Source organism: Hemitrygon akajei, chromosome 1 (genome assembly GCF_048418815.1).
Source record: "Hemitrygon akajei chromosome 1, sHemAka1.3, whole genome shotgun sequence".
Classification (NCBI taxonomy): Eukaryota; Metazoa; Chordata; class Chondrichthyes; order Myliobatiformes; family Dasyatidae; genus Hemitrygon; species Hemitrygon akajei.
Window position 1 is genome coordinate 209345158 of NC_133124.1, and position 15242 is coordinate 209360399.

Below are 15242 nucleotides of genomic sequence, written 5' to 3' on the forward strand. Positions count from 1 at the left end.
GGGACTGGAAACAAGCAGCCTGGGTGTGGACTCCAAGCCCGAGACTGGACAATGACCCAGAACCTGGGTCTTGAGTCGGGCTCAGACCCCAAACCAGGCAAAGACGTGACAAGTCCTGGGTTCTTGGAGCTAGAGGCCAGGGTCTTGAGGCTAGAGGCTGGAGCTTGGAGGCAGACTAAGAACTGTACATCAACATAGAGCCAGGGCTTCTCCCTCAACAAGCCAGGACTCCTCTTTAACAAGACACTAACATGAGACTGGACAGTACATAGACATAGAGCCAGGACTTATCCTTCAACAAGCCAGGACTCAACTTTCACTCCACACCAAGGTGGGGCAGGTCCATCCATCAGGTAACAGCAGAACAGCCTGACTTACCCCACAGAGGCAAAGACAAGACAGATTCCTCCCACAGGGCAACAGCAGAACAGCCTGATTTACCCCACAGGGAGAGACAAACACCAAAGAACAGACAGTTCCATCTCTGCATCAGCATTGCTCCGAGTGGCAGTTACAACCAGCAACCTTGGCTAGCTACAGAAACAACCTACCTAGCTCAGAGTGGCTGACAGCCACCCAGCTGGCCTGGGAAACAGCTGAATCCATACCACAATGACAGCACCAACTACCGACAGCAAGGCTCCAAGAAGCAATGGCTCTCCAATGCAGCCTAAAGATGGCAAGTGTCCATTCCAGCCTTCCACCAGCCTTTTGCTCCCAGGGAATCTTGACAAGATGACTCCCCAACCACACTCAATCCCAGGGCCACTTATATTCCCAGCCCTAAGATGAGCATCAGGTGCTTATGATTAAGTTCAACCGAAACAAGGGACAGCCAGAGGACCTGGAGTCTGGAGTATGTGGACCGGACCGTGACAATGTCCCAGATGGTGGAGGAACTTCGTGATGGATGTCATCTTCTTGAGGCACTGCTTCTTGAAGATGTCCTCAGTGGCAGAGCGGGTTGTGACTGCAATGGAGCTAGCTGAGTTTACCAACCCTCTGCAGCCTCTTGCAGTCCCGTGCACTGGAGATGAGCCCCTGACCTCACAATCTACCACTTCATGGCCTCACTCCTTACTGTCTGCCTGCACTACACTTTCTATGTAATTGTGACTGACATTATATTCTGCAAAAGCACAAGAGATTCTGCAGATGCTGGAAATCCAGAGCCACACACACAAAATGCTGGAGGATCTCAGCAGGCTAGCAGCATCTACGGAGAGGAATAAACAGCTGACGTGTCAGGCTAAGACAATTGGAAAGGAAGGGAGAAAAAGCCAGAATAAGAAGGTTGGGAAAGGGCGAGAAGGAGTACAAGGTGGCAGATGATAGGTAAGGCCAGGTGAGGGGGAAGGTAGGTAGGTGGGGATGAAGTGAGAAACTGGAAGGTGATAGGTGGAAAATGTAAAAGGCTGAAGAAAAGGGAATCTGATAGGAGAGGGGAGTATCACAAGCACTAGAAAATCTGCAGGTGCTGGAAATCCAGAGCAACACACTCAAAATGCTGGAGGAACTCAGCAGGCCAGGCAGCATCTATGGAAAAGAGTAAACAGTGGACATTTCATGCCGAGACCCTTCATCAGGATCGAAATTCTTTTCCGTGGATGCTGCCTGGCCTGCTGAGTTCCTCCAACATTTTGTGAGTGTCGCCCAGGAGAGGAGAGCAGACCACGGGGGAAGGTAAAGGAGAAGGGGCACCAGGTTGGTCAGGTGAGGAGAAGAGAGGGGGCTTTTCCCTTGTACTACCTCAATGGAATGATTATCTTTGTGGACGGCGTGCAAAAGGAAGTTTTACAATGTAACTCGGTACACGTGAAAATCATAAAACAATTCCAATTCCAAAGCTACCCTCGTGATATAATAACGCACGTTATGAAACAACTCGGCACGCTAAGGGCGCTATACAAATGAAAGCGGATGTTGTGGGGACGGTTCCTTCGGGCGAAGGGGAAGGTTGTTCCCGGGAACATTCGCCACGGCGCGGCGCTGCTCGCCCTCTGTAAGAGACTTGCAAACGCCCCCTGTGGGTTCTCAGAACATCTGCTCGAACAAAGGAGCCGAGACTTTGAATTGCGAGCAGAGTTAACCCATGGTGCAATATTGCTTTCAACACGCTGGGAAAGTCACTGAAGTGAATGCACTAATTAGAACGGCGCTAAATCATTGCAAATTGAAGCATCGGGAGTTCAGGAAACTCAACATATTGCACTGGCGCTGGTACGTATTTCTGTATCATCTTCCTGTATCGATGTGCTTCCTTGGGAAGCAATCTAGCGGGCAGCGCGTATCTTTTCAGGTACCTGTCAATTAATTCTTCCCTGACTGCTGGGGAGATCCCAATCTTTTTTTTCTAAGATGTTTGAAACCTCTCCTTCCCTTGACTTGTTCAGAGGTTAAGCCCCCTTACCGACTCGGAGCTGTCATATCATTTTCTGTTTCCTGCTAAACTTATTGCGGGGTGGCCCGTGCAAACGTTGAAATTAACCTGAGTTGGAGAGGAAGGGAGAAGTAACGGGGTTGGGGTTGGGGGGGGGAGGGGGGTTGGTGGTGGAGGGTGCCTTCCAAGGGACGGGGAGGGAGGGGTTAAATTGGCAAGGAACATTTGGAGAGGTGAGACCGCTTATCGGGAAAGGTGTGTCAAGAGTGAATGGGATGGCAAATGGGAGGATGGTAGTAATGGGGAGGGTGAATTTATTAACATCGCCAGAGAGCACCAAGTACAATACTCCCCTCTCCACTCTGACGGAAGGGGGGGGGGGGTATATAAATAATCCGCATTTATAAATAACCCATTACGTTTCGTTGAACTATTCGCTTCTAATTCAATTAAATACTTGCCCTTGTTTTCCGCGGAGATCCTGTGTGTTTATTAACGGTTTACGTCTGTTTATATTTTTTCTTGTCCCCACCTAAGAGGATGACATTGAACAGAAAATGAGGTGGGTTCGTTCTACAAACTTTGATTCCGGCGGTCAAAAATTGCGTATATTTTACGAATAATTTATATACGCCATATAAATAAATAACTAATCGGATCGATGAGTTTAAAAACTGTGTGTAATGAAACTTCGCCCCGGGCGGAGATATAACCAGACCAGGAACAACAAGAGGTCGATTATCTCTCGCAGTTTCAATATTCCGCGTTCCTGCTGGGATATGAACTGATGCTTGTTCATTGTAGGAGTCCGTGTAAAAAATATAACGATTATTGAGTAAGAGTTATTCAATCAATCTATTTATCTGCGTTCCCTGAACGTCTTATCGCTGTGTGTGTGTGTGTGTGTGTGTGTGTGTGTGTGTGTGTGTGTGTGTGTGTGTGTGTGTGTGTGTGTGTGTGTGTGTGTGTGTGTGTGTGCGTGCGAATTCTTAAATAAAATCCCAGCTCCCCCGTCCCAAACTGGCAATTTGTTTCCCTCCTACCTGCACACCGCAGTGGCTAAATAAAATAAATTTGTTCGCTAAAAACGCAAAAATGTTTACTTTGGAAGAAGGCAAGGTTATCCATAAGTAAGACGCAAAGGAACCGAGATCGGGGTTGAATTTTGATAATTTGCATATTAATGCCACTGTCGGTAACGCTCTCTGGCATCGCTGAATTCCGACTTTATGTTATTTGTTTCAAAGGGACCTGGCGAAGCCGGTTTTCTCAAAGTGTCCGGAGATCTAAAATGGGCTGACACGGGAAGCGAACGAGCAAGATCAGGTCAGTTTCGCAGTCCATTTATTTATTTCGTCTACACGGCGCGGTTCCGGATCGGGAGGCTTACGAAATTGGTTAGAAATTGGCAGGATCGTCTTTGGGAACGGGCAGATAAAATATGAATCCTGTTTGGCTGTGTAAACGGGCGCCCTGCCCTGCCCCACTTCCAAAAGGTGCAATTATTAATGAAATATTCATCCACCTCACTCTAAGAACGGTGTCAACATGGTTAACATTACGTAAAGGTGTACTTATTCAATTTATCGTGATGACCTGTGTCTCTCCGACCGTTTACTCCACGTTATGTGAAGGGTTTCTTGGGTGTAATCCGAAATGAATGATTGAACCTTGTTAGGTTTAATTTATGTCCAGTTCCCGAAATTGATGGCGACGACAATTAGACCTTGTTCACAGTTTGCCACATGTCGTATCACTGATATTATACCACCACACAGAGACACGCTATGAAACAGTTAACAAACTTTATTTCATCGGCATTCATTATACAATTCACCAATTGATCTTAAATAAACCGCTGGCGGGCGAACCGACTTATAGAGCAGAAAGGGAGAGATCTGAAGAAGTGAAATATGGTTTTGTGTTTGTTCGCCAGAATTGGTCACTGTAAATTCTTCCAAGAGTGTGGCTGAATTGTAGATTGTGGGGTGAAACGCTGAGAGTGCCAGCAGAGCAAAATTGGATTAGTGTGAATGCGCGTTTGACAGTCGGGCGGGGAATCTCTGGGCCAAAGGGCCCGTTCCTCTACTGACTAAAACTCTGATTATAAATTGGGACTTCAAGGTGCTTAAAGTTGTTAAGTCTGAGAAATAAACGTGAATGGAAAAGAGTTCAAAAAACATAGGGGTTGTGAAAATAGTCTTGCGGAATTTGGAAATATAAATTTTATTTAAACGCACATATCCACTTTGCTGACTTTCTCTGTGAGATCGTAGTGTATACGTACAACTACATACTGTATTGCAAAAAGTTGCCGCAAATGTAAGTTTTAAAGGACGGCGCTTGTTAAATGAGCTGTAGACGTGGGTATCATTGTTCCACGGGTTTTCCTGTGACAGTTGGCCCTAGCTGCCCAGGGGTGAGGGAACTGTGACCCGGGTGAATGTCATTTCCCCCCCACCCCCCGGCCTAATGGCCCATAGACAGACGCTCCCTCTGGCACACGCCTTCCCATTGTCCTCGGCAATACCAACCAGGATTGACTTCAGATCAGCCGGGGAAGAGAAGGGACTGGAGGGGAGAGAGGACGGGGAGGGGGGTTGGGGTGTGATTTGCATTGTCCGTACCCAGGGGGCCAGGGGCAGACAAATCCCATTGAAAACTGCTTTCCAATCGCGACATTGAAACTATTATTTAAACAATGAGAAAAAAAAACACTCAACTGCTGATTTTGAGCAGACTAGTCACTCTCTGTGGCCAGCTGTCCATTTGACTGCGCTTCAGCCCACTGCAGCGCCGAGCGACCACCATTTCGTTAACCGGCAGAGTTGAAGAAATAGTATCTGAACATTAGACAGTAACCACCGATGGCAAATTCGTCAAGAATCATGTTTCATTTATTAAACTTGTAATCAAGACCGGATTAATGAGAACCAGCCACGCAAAATCTACCTACATATTCGAATAGTATTCGGAGCAAAATAATTCATATTTAATCCGCTATTTTTTGATAAACATTGTCCCTCGCATTTAAATAATCTTGATATTTCCCTCTCATTTAAATATTTTCCTCTTATTTAAATCTAAGTGCTTTCTCATTTAAATAATCTAAGTATTTTTCAAACAGTCTACTTGCCCCTCATTATATATTGGCCATTAAATTCATTATTTTTTTAATTAAAAAGTTAAACTGCATTAAAATGGCAGATCGCGGAAATGCATAAGAGGGTCAGCAAAGGGGAAAAGAAACGCTTTAGCATAAAGTCAGAACTTGTGCACTGAAAAAGATCACCAAAAGTATATCAGGTATTCTTACCTCGGCTCCGGGATCAGAGCGCCTCTTTATCTGTCCTAATATTTTATTTTGATTCACTGGATTGTTATTAAATAAGACAAATCTTTATTCTGCCCATATAATCTTTATAACGCAAGTAAGTTATATAAGCACATGAATGTCGTCGATTAACCGATGCTGTGGCGGGCTGAATTAGTTATGTCTGAGTTGCCAAGCCGATTTTCTCCTGTAAAAATGATCAATTAATGATTACTTTTTGTCAAGCACAGTCAATGCTTAGTGGAAAATTTCGTCAGCCGTCTTAGCCCTTACTGTAGGTGGTGTTGTGATGTTAAAGACTGATGCATAATCGCTCTGTTCTCGGGTGACAGCATCTTAGAGTCAATTTGTTAGCTTCCGTCAAAAAATGTCATCTGGATTTGCCCCTTTAAGGGATCCGGCTGACAGCTGAGGGTCGGTCAGGCAGATGGTCTGTGAGCAGGGTTTTTATTGTCTGGGACTAAATCTGTTTACAAATCAGGCGTCCGCTTTTTTTTTGCGGCGCTCCGCCGTTCCGCGTTCAAATCCTAATGGGGAAGGGGGGCAGGGGTGCAAACCGGCCTAACAAGCTCGTATAAACCGCGCCAGTAAAGTTATTTCATCCGCATCCGCTGCAGCAGTTAAACCCTCCAAAACGGGCTGCACTCTGGCCGAGACAAATATAGCGGATGGTAGGGCACCAATATTCCCGGTTCTTCCCTCAGCGTCCCACGGCGGAGAAGTCACATCCCAGCTTTGAACGGTAAATGCCCCACCTCACCGAATCCCACTTTCGTTACCCGCCCGGTGGATTAGCGTCCCGAGACCACCGTCTCCGCATCCCCCAAACTCTCCCTAATTTAAAACCAACAAACTATCACTTAGAACAGACGGGGAATCGTTCACTCCTTAAAACCCAAACCCGACGAAACCATCGATATACATCGAAATAGATCTGTTATCAAGAGCGAAAAGATTATTTCCGCAGCTTCTTTCACAATCAATTTGTCCCCTGCCTTCCCCCTTCGCAGCAACTGCTTAAAACACAAATACGCGAGAAATACGTTTTATTTCTTCATGTATGCACCTCCAAAAAATTAACCAAAATGTTTAACACAACAAGAGAAATTATTTTTGCATAAACAATGACGTGATACGTCAAACATGCGTTTGCCTACATAAATCCATCTATGCTACATAAATTCATTTATAATGTTAGCAATAATTACGAGAACAGTTATATATTACAACTCATCACCATAACCAATTTATTATATTGTTACATATTAATCTGCAGTAACTCGAACTGTTATAGTATACATTATTACTAATCATCATAACCAATATATTATACCGTTACATATTAACATGAAATAGCTCCAATATGTTGCTGATATTGATATATATTTTGAGATATTAACTTTTAACAACGAATTTAGATATTTCCTGTCACTGCTACATATGGTAAAATTTAATATTATATATATTTAACAGATATAATTTTTAAGTCAGCATTTGAAAAATAAATCATTTAGGGAAAAGAAGAACTTCTGTCTCCCAGAAGCTTCGCAATTGCCTAGGTTGGAAATGCTTCAGCCAAACTTGCGGAATAATTATCGCAACTGCTGTCCTGAATTTTAAACTGTATTTGAGTCTGTCATGAAGACGGCGCAGAGGTATAGCGGTAGCTGCGGTGAATGAGCGGGGGGGGGGGGGGTACAGGGGTGCAGGGGGAGAAGCTACCGACGAGACCATAAGATATAGAAGAAGAAATAAAAATTAAAGTCAGCATCAGTTGTCAAAGTGCAACCATTCGATTTTTTTTCTCTCTGTAGCAACTGTCAGCTTAATGGACGTGGGATTAAAATTAGGAAATTGATTTACTCGAATGAGCGGGACGGAACTCAGTAGAACAGGTAGCCCCGGAGAAGCGGAAAGCAAAAGGCACTTTAAAATTGGATGGCACACAAAATGTTGGAGGAACTCAGCGGGATGTAGTGTTAGCTTTCGTGAAAATATCAGCACGAGAGAGGCGGGAGGGGTATCGGGCAAAAAAAAAGGTAACGGAGAGATGCAGACGTACGGGGTGAAAACAGAGATGGGGCAGTTACAAAGACTGACGGGAGCGAGGAGGATACAGTACTGTAAGGGCAAAACGCCACTGAAAATAATGGGGGGTGGGAGAGAGAGAGCGGGGGGGGGGCAGAGTTAGGAAGCCAGTGGACAGAAAGTAGAGGGTGTCAGAAAGAGAAGAGAGAATGGGAATAGGCGAAAGTAGAGGGCCTGGGGAGAAACGGAAATGTGATTGGAAGAGAAAGAAAGACCCGGGATACGGGGTGGGAGTGGGGGTGGTGAAGAGGTGCGTTGAGTTGGGGGGGGGGAAGGACATACACACATACACACAACGCGGCCATAAAAGTGGCGGAGGGGGGGGGGGGAGAGAGAGGGAGGGAGGGAGGGAGGGAACGACAGACAACACCACGGAAAGTAACTGGATCGGAGACAGTAGCCTCCAGTCTCAGGAGCACCGAGGAGATCCGGAAAACTGACAGAAAAGGAGAAAAAGAGAACATGACGGAAAATACAATGTGTCAGAAATAAACAGAGTGAGGCATAAACAGAGAGACAGGGTGGAAGCGGTGGACCCAGGGAGTGACAGGGTCAGAGGCAGTAAACCAGAGGATGACAGTAGCAGGGACAGCGATTGAAAAACTGTGGCCTGGTCAGAAAGACAGCTAATGACCGAGAAAAGAATTGATAGATTGAGAGCGCATGACCTCCCCAAGGCACACGTGCGCACAATAGATTCAACGCCCCCCAAGACTAGATCAATCTGTGTGAATCTTTGGATTAAGATTGTTTTAACTGACTTTGCACATCTTATTCCTGAATCATGGTAATAATGTGCATCTATTGGTGACAGCTGGCAGAAAGGGCGTGCATAAATCAAATCCCTTATCCAATCTGGAAATAGCCGACACCATCCAAAAAATGCGTAGTACAAGGAACCTCCTCCGCGCTCCCGGACCTGTCAGTTACTGCCGCGGCCCTCCCACAGAGAAATCATTCATTACACTCAAAGCTTTTGCAGAACGCAGTGTACCAATCGAGCCGGTGGGAGACGAGGGCCCTCAAATCTGCACCCCAACTACCTTGGATTAAGGACTTTCTGCGTCTGTGCGTGTGACAGTGTGTGCGCGTGTGTTGTGTGTGCGCGTCTGTGTGTGTGCGTGTGTGTGTGTATGTGTGTGTGAGTGAGTGTGTGTGTGTGTGTGCGTGTGTGTGTATGTGTGTGTGTGTGTGTGTTTGTGTGTGTATATGTGATATTTGTGAGTGCATATGTATGCCAGTGTGTATGGGTGTAAATGCGCGCCGATCAATTTCTTCCCAAACAGATGAAGCTTGTTAGACGGTGATCGATTTCTCGCCCGGTTGTTTTTTTTTTCGGCTTGAAGGATGACAACACTTAGAAGAAAATAAATCTATCCCGCACCCCCCACAAAAAAAAACTTCTCTGCTAACGCCTTGGTCATCTCTGCGCTCTGGAGATCTTCATTGCAACTCCTTTCCTGGACGCTGCGACAGAATCATCGGAGCTTTCGATCCTTGGATTTTCAGCGTTATTTATCCAGAGAAAAAAAAAAGAGACAGACTGAAGTGTTAATCATTTGCTCTTGTTATTTTAAATGTTTGGGATTCAGGAACATTTACCCAGAGGAGGGCCTGATATCAAAGACAAATCGACGGGCGGTGGAATGGAGGCGGTTAGATCTTGGGTCCGGACAGTTGGCGTAGTGGCGGCCAACGTTGCGGCTCAGAGGTAAGGTCCCGAGACTGGATGTCATCAGCTTGACAATTATCACAGGCGCGACTGACAGCCTCCTCGCCCATCCCACCTGCCACTGTACCCCGCATTCCAACCATCTCTTTAACTAATATTGACTCAAATAATAACCCTTCAGTTCCCGGTGATTTAAAATTAAGGACTTACAGGGCACAGGGTTATAATTCAGTGCGAGGTGTGTGTGTGTGTGGGGGGGTGGGAGCAGGAAAATATTTGTAGTACCTATGTCAGGAGTTCCATTCACATGTGACACAGCTTCTTCCCCAATTACAATGTAAGAGATCTCTCAAATATGCGTGTTTTAAAACTCTTTTAATACCGAGTCTATATAATAAAAGCTTAATCGCGCGCTGTTCTGTCCAGGGGGCATATTTAATATGATCAGGGCAAATTTTGACCCCAAAAGTGTTTGGGTTAGGAGTTTTGAGTGAGCGCCTCTTTCGTGAATATCCCCCCCCCCCACCCACATGCAACAGACTTGAAAGTCACAACATTGGCGGAATACCTTCTGTAGGATATAGTAGAGGGACGCGCGGCTGCAGCCGGCGACTTGCAATTGATTGATTTACAAGGTGCACCAAGATCGCGCTGACAGTCAGCCTAACACAAAACGTAATGTTTGGCAATATCTTAATCCGTTCCGTGTGCTTACTTAACGCACACACATCTCAACACTCGCCTTATGGGACGAGGGAGAACTGTGAATTACCTGATGAACCCGAAACTGAAACATATATTCTGAAAACTGGAGCTGAAATCAGAAAACGCACAAATCACTTATTTTTTCCCAACGTTTGCCCGACTTAAATTTGAACTTTTCTCTTTACAAAACCATACTATTTTTTAAGTATCTTTTAAACATTTCACATTAAATACGTTTTTATATTTTAAGTGAATAATCATGTTTTAAGGCACTGATACAAAATTATTCCCCTCTGTATTTTTTTCTCTCTTGAGAAAAACACCATACTTCCACCCACTGTAAAACTGCCAAAGCCGTTTAAAAGGTTCCACTGGGATCTTTAAAGTCTGTGTCCCTGCATCCAAGTCCTGATATGACCATTCTCTGGATGTATATTTCCAAGTTATACATTATTTTATTGAATTGTCTGAGCAGCTTTATTCCACTCCCCCCGCGCGCCCCGCCCCCGAAGATTGTTCTGTGCTCTTTTAAAAGAACACTTTCTCCATTAAATATGCCGTACTTCATTATTATATATTCCGGTTTGACTTTCATAATTAGCCACTGAAGGTAGCATGTTTGATTCAGATCTCTTCGGTCCGTTAAGCGTTCCTTTTCTTCAGACGTTTAAGTGATTCTGCAGTCTGCCGAACGACTGTTTTGCGCCGAGTTACTAAACTCGTACAATAGGAAGGGCAACTGTGTAGTTTACAAATAGTAGCAAAGATTACAGCGCTTAAAAGGCGCTAAATACAAATTTATTGAAATTATTTCTACAAACCACGCTCACCTCGGTTTCCCGTGAATTATTTAAGCACGATTTTGTTGTAGAACACAGCTGGCATAACTCAGAGACTAGCGGCAAATCTTCTTGGTCCTTCTTTCTGAGCCCAGCCCGTAGTTCTCGTTAGGGGGCCGGACAGATTACTGACGCTTCACTTTTATTTTAATGTTGGGAACGGGTGGTTGATAAATTACATTTATACGCAGCTTGTGGGAAACTTGGGCGATGGACTTATGCGTGTGCGAAGTTTGATAAGGAGTCACTAACGCGGGCGATTCCCACGACTCCAAGTGGTTGGGGAAAATGATTCCTGTTTTTCTCCCTCTCTTCCCAGCGGCGTAGCTCTGGCCAGAGCGCACTTCGAGAAACAGCCTCCCTCGAACCTGAGAAAGTCCAACTTTTTCCATTTCGTCCTTGCGCTTTATGACAGGCAGGGGCAGCCGGTGGAGATCGAGAGGACTACCTTCACAGACTTTGTGGAGAAAGATTTGGTACGTGCGACAATGGGAAACAGGGATATCTGTGCCGGAAAAAAGGAGCGAGCGAGCGAGCAGAAAGTCCCTAAATTAGTCAGGATCCCGGTCTCCAAACCAGCCCCCACACAAAAAGCCTCTACGGCGGGGTTGACACGAAAAATTCAAGCAAAATTTAAAAACATTGTCGGACCCTTTTGTTAGTTCTGTCTCGGAGTTTGAATGCGACCAAACGATAAGACTGAGCAAAAGTTTGAACTTGTGTGTAGCAGAGCTAGAATTAGCGTGCGTGGTTATGTACGAGTGAACTTGTGCAGATGTGCGAGAGTTTTGCGTGTGATTGTGAATGTAGGTGTGAGAGAAATTTGTCTGCGTGTATCTGAGAATGTTTATATGAATTTGTCAGCATGTGCGTGAGTTCAGAGTGTGTCCAAGTGTGTGAAAGAATGTTTTTGAGAGAGTGGTTATGTATGTGTGGCTGTGTGAGGAAGTGCGCGGGTGTGTGTGTGTGTGTTGTGTTCACGTAGGTGAATGATTTAGTGTGCATGTAAGAGTGTAATTGCGTGAGGAGTGTGTGAATGAGAAAGAAAGACAGAGCTTTGCAACCTCAAGCTACAGGTGGACTTTGCGTTGCGTTAACCGCTGCCGTAATCTGGGAGCTCCCAGCCCCGCTGCTCTGTTCTCCGGCGTCGTTATTCGTCGGGAGGTCGGACCGAGTCAGACGAGGAATAGAATTCGGTCTCAAGTAGGGAGGGTTGTCTTTGCACCACTGAATTTTGACAATTACTCAGACACGAGAAAATCCGCGGATGCTGAAAATCCAAAGCAACGCGCAGGCAACGCCGGAGGAACTCAGCAGGTCAGGCAGCATCCATGGAAAGGAGTGAGGTCCTGATGAAGGGTCTTGGCTCGAAACGTCGACTGTGTGCACTCACTTCCATAGATGCTGCCTGGCCTGATGAGTTCCTCCAGTATTTTCTGTCTGTTCCGTTGACAGTTTTCTCACCCGGCTTCGAGCGTAAGCCCCCCTCCCCACCCCACCCCACCCCATAGCTAAAGGCATTTATTAATATGTGAATGCCTGGCCCGGCGCTGGTAAAGGGACCAGCCAAAGCAGCCGAAAGGTCGTAACCATCCGCAGGCCTAGAAAACTCAAACTTAAACACTCAGTCCAAAATGTTTGCTGGAGACACCGTCCAACTCAATGAGTTCTGACTACCTGAAACGTTCATCCCGCTTCTCTTCCCACAGACGCTGCCTGACCTGCTGAGTCTTTCCAGGGATTTTCATGTCTATTTTAATTTCCACCATCTGTTGTGCTTGTTTCTATTTTTATCCAATTTATCAGATCCACCTTTTTTTGGGGTGGAGAGGGGACGTAGAGGTAATTCCCTCCACTTTTACATATCCCTCTTCCTGGCGGTCAAGTTAACACCGGAAAAGAAAACTTTTTTTGTTTAATGATCATGTCACTGCACCTCAGCGACGAACGAGAATGTCAGAAATAACCATATAACAATTACAGCACGGAAGCAGGCCATCTCGGTCCTTTTAGTCCGTGTCGACGCTTACACTCACCTAGTCCCTCTGGCCCGCACTCAGCCCATAACCCTCCATTCCTTTCCTGTCCATATACCTATCCAATTTTACTTTAAATGACAATACCGAACCTGCCTCTACCACTTCTACTGGAAGCTCGTACCACACAGCTACCACTCTCTGAGTAAAGAAGTTCCCCCTCGTGTTACCCTTAAACTTTTGCCCCCTAACTCTCAACTCATGTCCTCTTGTTTGAATCTCCCCTACTCTCAATGGAAAAAGCCTATCCACGTCAACTCGATCTATTCCCCTCATTATTTTAAATACCTCTATCAAGTCCCCCCTCAACCTTCTGCACTCCAAAGAATAAAGACCTAACTTGTTCAACCTTTCCCTGTAACTTAGGTGCTGAAACCCAGGTAACATTCTAGTAAATCTTCTCTGTACTCTCTCTATTTTGTTGATATCTTTCCTATAATTCGGTGACCAGAACTGTACACAATACTCCAAATTCGGCCTTACCAGTGCCTTGTACAATTTTAATAAAATAAACTGGGCACTTTGAATTCTATTTAAGTCATAGTAAAATATTACTGCATGAGAAGCTTTGTCACAAATATCATAATGTTTGATGTCTGTGGGAATCTCTCTCAAGTTTGCTCGGCGGATTACAGCGGGTTTAATTGCGTGTTTACATCCTCTAAAGAGTGAAGGTAGTGTTTTGTTAACGCAACAACAGCACAGAGTTGAGAATTTTCTGCTCAAATCTGCAAAATTATTCTTTCAGGAGCCGGGGAACGATAAGACGAATAACGGGACGCATTACAAGCTTCAGTTGCTGTACAGTAATGGTGAGTCTCTTAGATAACTCGCAGTTAGCTGAGCTGGGGATAGGTGGGCAGTGGGCGAGGGGGTCTATCAAGACAGCCCAAAACGTCGCACCTCAGCACTTCATCCTCCTTCGGTACAATCTAGTGCAAAGCGCACCGATTAAAGTGTTTGCGTGTCGGCCGTTCAGATAACCTCCTCACGCACCTTTAGTGAGCGGGGTTCGGATCCTGACCTCTGGTGTGGTCTGTGTGGAGTTTGCACGTTCTCCCTCTGACCGAATGGTTTCCCCCGGGTGCTCTGGTTCCCTCCCATATCCCAAAGATACGCGGACGGAGGGTTGGCAGGGCATTGTAAATTGCCGCTGGTGCGCAGGTGACTGTAGAACCTAGAGTACGGCGGGGGCAGGGGGTGGTGGGCAAGGACTGGTGACTAAGGTTCACGAAAAATGAATGGGGAATGGTTTTGCTCCACGAACCAGCACAGACTCAATGGGCCAAATGGCTTCTTTCTCTGTCGTAAGGAGATATGGAAGCATTGGGGTTGAAATGTTCGTGAAGCCCACCACCCCTCAAAATCGAGGGACAGCCTTAGTTCTACCTGTAACTTAGAATCGATCAATTACTTTCCAAATACCCGCGTAAGAAACTAGTCACGGGAAGAGCAAATGCTTCTCAGTAAGGACAGACCAGGGTTAAGTTCGGTCTCAGCAGGACGACTAAGTCAAAGATCTCACTGTGAATCTTTATTTTTAGAAGAGGTATTCGTTTTTCCTCCAAAATCACAATTTTGGAACAGTTTCCCAGTTGTTTTATTCAAGTAACGAATTATTTTCTGGTATAGAAAGGGAGACATTTCAAGATGTATAAAATACTGAAGGATTACTAGCGAACTCGAGTGCAGGAATTACAGAGACTGTGGCGATTCAAACAAAACCAAAGATTTATTACAAAAATTAACTAGAAAAAACTAACAAGAGCTCAGGCAAACAATACACGGTTTCGACGAACTGAAATGATACACAGAAGAGCTTGGTCTGAGTTTCACCCGACAAGGAACCACAACGACCCAACAAAGATAAGTGGCATGCCCCGCCCCCCACACCCCACCGAAAAACACCCTGGAGTACGTAGGAATTCCAGACATTGACAATACCGTGATAATTAAATTAACCCAAATTGAATACAAGACGTATAAAACCGAGTTTAACAACCTCCATTATCCCAAATGAGATACCTGCAAGACAAAGTGAAAAAAACGGAGTTCGTGTAAAGATAAAGAATTAGACGTAAAAGCTAACCAATCGAAGGGCAAAGCATACGCGCGAGAAAAAGGGCAAGTACAGTCCGCATACTAACTGACAGAAACGACCGGTACATTTCAGGCATAAACTGAGGCG

At 45.4% G+C, this 15242-nt stretch overlaps 1 protein-coding gene across 12 annotated transcripts in view; it reads left to right on the forward strand.

Annotated features, from left to right (window-relative positions):
* The first annotated feature begins 2200 nt into the window (after positions 1–2200).
* LOC140734898 (transcription factor COE2) overlaps positions 2201–15242 on the forward strand; it is a 318188-nt gene continuing 305146 nt past the window's right edge. For 2 of the 12 annotated variants that reach the window (XM_073059573.1, XM_073059627.1), the window contains exons 1-3: positions 8189–9513; positions 11338–11494; positions 13803–13866. In XM_073059573.1, coding sequence (XP_072915674.1) covers positions 9380–9513; positions 11338–11494; positions 13803–13866 — 355 coding nt within the window. In that variant the 5' untranslated portion in view covers positions 8189–9379. Of the gene's footprint in view, positions 2221–2851; positions 2943–3195; positions 3216–3465; positions 3511–3627; positions 3707–8188; positions 9514–11337; positions 11495–13802; positions 13867–15242 lie in introns of those variants that run through there. The other 10 variants (XM_073059645.1, XM_073059652.1, XM_073059660.1 and 7 more) reach the window with 8 other exon arrangements.